The sequence below is a fragment of the Littorina saxatilis genome, linkage group LG11 (genome assembly GCF_037325665.1).
Source record: "Littorina saxatilis isolate snail1 linkage group LG11, US_GU_Lsax_2.0, whole genome shotgun sequence".
Lineage (NCBI taxonomy): Eukaryota > Metazoa > Mollusca > Gastropoda > Littorinimorpha > Littorinidae > Littorina > Littorina saxatilis.
Window position 1 is genome coordinate 35,920,874 of NC_090255.1, and position 6,768 is coordinate 35,927,641.

The 6,768-nt window shown below is 45.7% G+C and overlaps 1 protein-coding gene across 1 annotated transcript in view; it reads left to right on the top strand.

The window, feature by feature from the left end:
• The window catches only part of LOC138980358 (protein FAM167B-like), a 16,577-nt gene extending 12,779 nt beyond the window's left edge, over nucleotides 1-3,798 (top strand). Inside the window, exon 2 of the mRNA XM_070353228.1 lies at nucleotides 3,296-3,798. Coding sequence (XP_070209329.1) covers nucleotides 3,296-3,550 — 255 coding nt within the window. The 3' untranslated portion in view covers nucleotides 3,551-3,798. The remainder of the gene's footprint in view (nucleotides 1-3,295) is intronic.
• Nucleotides 3,799-6,768: the final 2,970 nt, after the last annotated feature.

The window sequence follows — 6,768 nt, forward strand, 5'->3', positions numbered from 1 at the left end:
CAAGAAGAGGGATGATATCATCCCATGTTGATTGTTGGTATGTGAACAAGTAGAGGGATGATATCATCCCATGTTGATTGTTGGTATGTGAACAAGTAGAGGGATGATATCATCCCATGTTGATTGTGGGTATGTGAACAAGTAGAGAGATGATATCATCCCATGTTGATTGTGGGTATGTGAACAAGTAGAGGGATGGTATCATCCCATGTTGATTGTGGGTATGTGACCAAGTGGAGGGATGATATCATCCCATGTTGATTGTGGGTATGTGACCAAGTGGAGGGATGATATCATCCCATGTTGATTGTGGGTATGTGACCAAGTGGAGGGATGATATCATCCCATGTTGATTGTGGGTATGTGACCAAGTGGAGGGATGATATCATCCCATGTTGATTGTGGGTATGTGACCAAGTGGAGGGATGGTATCATCCCATGTTGATTGTGGGTATGTGACCAAGTAGAGAGATGATATCATCCCATGTTGATTGTGGGTATGTGACCAAGTAGAGGGATGATATCATCCCATGTTGATTGTGGGTATGTGACCAAGTAGAGGGATGATATCATCCCATGTTGATTGTGGGTATGTGACCAAGTAGAGAGATGATATCATCCCATGTTGATTGTGGGTATGTGAACAAGTAGAGGGATATGATATCATCCCATGTTGATTGTGGGTATGTGAACAAGTGGAGGGATGATATCATCCCATGTTGATTGTGGGTATGTGAACAAGTAGAGGGATGATATCATCCCATGTTGATTGTGGGTATGTGAACAAGTAGAGGGATGATATCATCCCATGTTGATTGTGGGTATGTGAACAAGTAGAGGGATGATATCATCCCATGTTGATTGTGGGTATGTGAACTAGTATAGGGATGATATCATCCCATGTTGATTGTGGGTATGTGAACAAGTAGAGGGATGATATCATCCCATGTTGATTGTGGGTATGTGAACAAGTAGAGGGATGATATCATCCCATGTTGATTGTGGGTATGTGACCAAGTGGAGGGATGATATCATCCCATGTTGATTGTGGGTATGTGACCAAGTGGAGGGATGATATCATCTCATGTTGAGTGTGGGTATGTGACCAAGTGGAGGGATGATATCATCCCATGTTGATTGTGGGTATGTGACCAAGTGGAGGGATGATATCATCCCATGTTGATTGTGGGTATGTGACCAAGTGGAGGGATGATATCATCCCATGTTGATTGTGGGTATGTGACCAAGTGGAGGGATGATATCATCCCATGTTGATTGTGGGTATGTGACCAAGTGGAGGGATGATATCATCCCATGTTGATTGTGGGTATGTGACCAAGTAGAGGGATGATATCATCCCATGTTGATTGTGGGTATGTGACCAAGTGGAGGGATGATATCATCCCATGTTGATTGTGGGTATGTGACCAAGTAGAGGGATGGTATCATCCCATGTTGATTGTGGGTATGTGAACAAGAAGAGGGATGATATCATCCCATGTTGATTGTGGGTATGTGACCAAGTGGAGAGATGATATCATCCCATGTTGATTGTGGGTATGTGACCAAGTAGAGGGATGATATCATCCCATGTTGATTGTGGGTATGTGACCAAGTGGAGGGATGATATCATCCCATGTTGATTGTGGGTATGTGACCAAGTGGAGGGATGATATCATCCCATGTTGATTGTGGGTATGTGAACAAGTAGAGGGATGATATCATCCCAAGTAAAAGCCTGAACAGATCTGAGACGGTGAGGTCAACTGATTTTACGAGGCGGAGTGGGCCTTTATTACAGAGTTCTAGATGATCGAACGTGTTGCAAAGTGGGCCTTTATTACAGAGTTCTAGATGATCGAACGTGTAGCAAAGTGGGTCTTTATTACAGAGTTCTAGATGATCGAACGTGTAGCAAAGTGGGCCTTTATTACAGAGTTCTAGATGATCGAACGTGTAGCAAAGTGGGCCTTTATTACAGAGTTCTAGATGATCGAACGTGTAGCAAAGTGGGCCTTTATTACAGAGTTCTAGATGATCGAACGTGTAGCAAAGTGGGCCTTTATTACAGAGTTCTAGATGATCGAACGTGTAGCAAAGTGGGCCTTTATTACAGAGTTCTAGATGATCGAACGTGTAGCAAAGTGGGCCTTTATTACAGAGTTCTAGATGATCGAACGTGTAGCAAAGTGGGCCTTTATTACAGAGTTCTAGATGATCGAACGTGTAGCAAAGACCTGTGCGTACGTGTAGATATTGCGTCACTCGTGACTCACTCTTTTTCTCTGATGTTCCAAATCATACGTTGTTTTTCTCCCACCAAAACTGTAGATCTTGGCAAACGCGTGACGTAAAAATTAGATTTGATGACGTTACCCGTACACGTTCTCGTACACGTGCTAAAAAGTGCCACATCTAGATCTTGCTATTACTCACTGAGATTCGGATTGTACCGTAACATCCCTAGCGAACGCCCACCTCCCCCCCCCCCCCCCTCCGCACAAATTTCGGGTAAAAGTAGGGGGTGGGCGTTTGCTAGGTATCCACCCCTTTGCAAGATAACGTGTCATCACATTTTCACGAGAGAAATAAACTGGTACAACCGTGTGATTTATGCAATTTTAATGAAAATTAAACACACCGTGTGTTTACACAAATAAATCTTTGCTGGAAAAAAAGAAGAAAAAAACAACACAATGCAAGTGACCTTGATTCTTGTCATTCTCGGACTGACGTCAGCACAAACACAGTTTCTTCTCTTGTTTGGAGATCTGGTAGGGTTGATGATCGTGGGCTCATTCTAGTCCTTCGAAGTCAACATCATCGTCTTCACTGTCGTCTCCACTCTCAGCTTCTTCTGGAAGAAAACTCGCGGGCACATACCGAAACATTGTCTGCAGCTTCGTTTTCAAGATATTTAAAGGCTTTTAGTTTGAACGAGCGTATGTCACTACAAAGGATTCGTGCTTCGGCATGGCTGAACATAGAGAAGTGTTAAACACTCATTAAAAAACGTCACTGAACGACTTCACTGTGGGGCATGACGTAATTTTATCCCCCCTCCCCCCCCCCCCCCCCCAAAAAAAAAAAGGAGAACCATCAAACAGTGTGCACCAATCGTAGATATAGGAGGCCGACTGTCCTAAAACTTGTTTTCTTTAAACCGGGGTGGGCGTTTGCTAGGTATTGACCCCTCTGCACAACTTTTGGCCAAAAGTGGGGGGTGGGCGTTTGCTAGATACTGGGCGTTTGCTAGGGATTTTACGGTAACCTCTACTTTTGTCTCTCCACACAGAAAGAAATGCAGAGTATGGACCAGCACCTGGCGAGACAGCTGCTCAGCCTACGTCACGACATTCATCAGCTGCGCCTGCGCAGAAGCTGCCAGGAGCACCGAGAGCTGCTGGACGACCTCCAATCAGATCTGGAGGAGCAGGAGGAACTTTCCGATGTCCTTGACCTTCCCAGTAACATGCTGCACGACACCCCGCTCAAGCAGCTGGGAGTGACTCGAATGAACATCAGTGCGAGAAGGTTTTCCACGTGTTGATGAAAGTCCTATTTGTTCCTGCTCGGAGCGATTTGGTACTGCAGTCAAACTGTCACCGAAGAAACGCCAGCCTGGTGAAATTAGAAATTACACGTCGTCAGTGTCTGCAGCGGCCAAGGAGTGAAGTTTTTGTTTTGTTGAAACGCAACCAAAACGCCAGCTTCTCCCAAGTGTAGCCGTTGAAGAATCCGGCTGGGAGAGAAATGGCCCGGCCTGCTCGGTTTTCAGAGGTGAGCGACAGTGGTGTCATTTTCCAGGGCCGGACCAAGTTCGTTTGAGGGGGGGGGGGGGGGGTCCAACTGAAGGCAGGGGTCCAGGGGCCGCCCAGGCCCCGGTGGGGTGCAGGGGCAATGCCCCGCTGGGGGTCTGGGGGGCAAAGTCTCCCAGAAGCCGAGAAAATGTTGCATTTGTGAGGTCATTTTTTGGTCTTTCCTTGCAATTGGGAATCAAAATTACACATTTTCAACACTTTTTTCTCTCTGAGAGGTACATTGGATGGCCAGGGGGGGGGGGGGGGGGTTCCGGAACCCCAGGTACCCCCCCCCCCCCCAGGAACCCCCCCCCCCCGATCCGGCCCTGTTTTCTTAATGAATTCAGAATAAAAAGGCAGCAAACCTTCTCAGAGCGAATTGATACTGAGGTCAACATATTACCAGGAAAAACGCCGGCTTCTCCAAAGTGTTAAAGAAGCCGAATGAGAGAGAAAAAGCCCGTGCGCGGTTTTTATAGGTGGGCGACAGGGTGGTGTACATTGTTAAATGAATTCAGCAAAAAATGAAGCAAACTTTCTCAGGGCAAATTATATAAGGTACTGAGGTCAATTAACCTATCGCCAGAAAAAACAACCGGTTTTTTCAAAGTGTAGCTTTTGAAGAAGCTGGCGAGATAGCTCTGTGAGGTTGAAAGCCTGTGACCTTAGCTACATGCTGAACAACACCCCGCTCAAGCAGCTCGGGTGATCCGGATTAAACTTAGCGCGCAAAGTTTACATGTGTTGATTGCGAGGATCGAAGTGAGCAGGGTATTGGGGGGGGGGGGGGGGGGGACACGGCACATCTCTGCAGGGCGATGTCTGTTGTGCTTTTAGCATTGGTGCGAGTGAGGTTTGTGAAAAATGTTTTTATCACAAAATCGACTTGCAATGTTTCACTTGCGACATGTGTCAACCCCTGCAGTGTTAATACCATTGTTGCGAGTGAGGTTTCTGCATGTTCTGTCGCAAAGTAGACTTTCTGTGTTGCAAAAACGGCTAGCATTGTCGCAAAAAAGGCGTCAGTTGCGACACTGAAGTACCAACTCCTGCAGTGTTTCTTGCATTGTTGCAAGTGAGTTTTCTGACAAATGTTTTGTCGCGAAATTTGCTTGCCATCTCATGACAATAGCGGCATTTGTGACAAGCTTCCATCCCTGACGTGTGTATTGCTCCATGAAACAGATAGACATCATCTGTCGCCATTCACGAGCGAACAGTCCTCTTCTTCTTCACTGCAACTGGAGTCTTCACCCAGCCTGCAAACGCACAGAAGTAGAAACAGATATGTGCTGGTGGCGAAGCCAGCTATTCCGGTGATTTGATTATTAGCATCTGATAATTCTGATAATCACTGTATTGATGTTTGCGTGACTTCGTCAGTGAAATCTGAAGAACAAAGCGCTATGAATATACATATGACATGTGCAACAAGAGTAAGTGTATGTGATGCGGAACCCATCTCCTGGCCCTTGAGAGAACAGCAAGCACTTTCATGCTGAGAGAACAGCAAGCACTTTCATGCTGAGTCAACGTTTTCAAGCCTTACATGCTCCCAAGTGTGTTACGTGGACAGACTGCTTCGAAGTTAACAACTCTGAACTGTGATGGCGAGGTTTGAATGCGCGTTAAACTGACTTCGTGTTCGGGACCTCAGCCTCCTTCTGTGATGCCGCAACTTCTCTGTTGTGTATACGATGTTAAAGAACATGACTTATATCTTCCAAGCCAAGCAAAAGGCCCAGTTCTTACCCCTTCACCAGGAGTTGAACTCTGGTATCACAGTCCAACTATTCTTCACAGCGACCACCTGTTCATTACGACCCCCACTTCACAACGAGCATCTGTTCATAGCGACCACCTCTTCAAAGCGACCACCTCTTCAAAGCGGCCACCTGCCTGTTACGACCACCCCAAAGGATCTAGGACCAAGTTGACAATAGCTAAATTTAGACCCGTGTAAGCTTAACTCTTCGTCACACTGAATAAATCGAAAAATGTTCAAATAACGTCACTTCCGCGGGGGCTATATCCGGAAAATGCCTCCAAGTTCTTTTCTCTATAATTCACCTTTCCGTAACAATCACCTATTTATGAGGACCACTGTTGGTGGCTGTGGGGTAGGATCGATTCGTAGTGGGGGAGTGTTCATTCGTGTGCTTGGCCCGCAAGTGATATTGGCTGGACATGAGAGAACGAAGGATTCTGTGATCCTTGTTAGCAAGAGGTTTTCGCATTGTACATGTATATATAATGGTAAAATAAATATTTGAATGTGCCAGCTGTAAGTTTCTTGTGTGTGTGTGTGTGTGTGTGTGTGTGTGTGTGTGTGTGTGTGTATGTGTGTGTATGTGTGTGTGTGTGTGTGTGTGGGGGGGTGTTTATGTGTGTGTGTATGTGTGTGTGTGCGTGTGTGTGTGTGTGTGTGTTTGTGTGTGTGTGGTTGTGTGTGTGTGTACTTTATGTGTGTGTACTTTATGTGTGTGTACTTTGTGTGTTTGTGTGTGCGTGTGTGTGTGTGTGTGTGTGTGTGTGTGTGTGTGTGTAAGAAAATGCGCGCGTTGCAACACAATTATATACAATCAGTGCGCACCAACGCCAGAGATCGACTCAGTCCCAACCAAACAATCAAATGGATCGAGTTTCATCGGTAATTTCGTAAAAGTAGTTCCCTTTAGATTTGTTTCCCGGAGGAGACGAGTGAAGATTATTAAAGTGTGTTAACGTTTTTTATCAGCAGTTATGGTCTCACCTACAGCTAACTTCGAGTTTAAGTTACTGCAATAACAATTCCAGACGTTATCTGGTATTTTGCTTGTTTAACACGACGTGAATAGCCGTCCGTAATCCCAGCGGAAACGTCCAGTACGCAGACACCAAAACTCGATGTTTTACCGTGTTATGCATAACACTAAAATCTCCGGAATTGTGTTGCGTTTCGGCAGTTTTTCTCATGTGACATAATGGT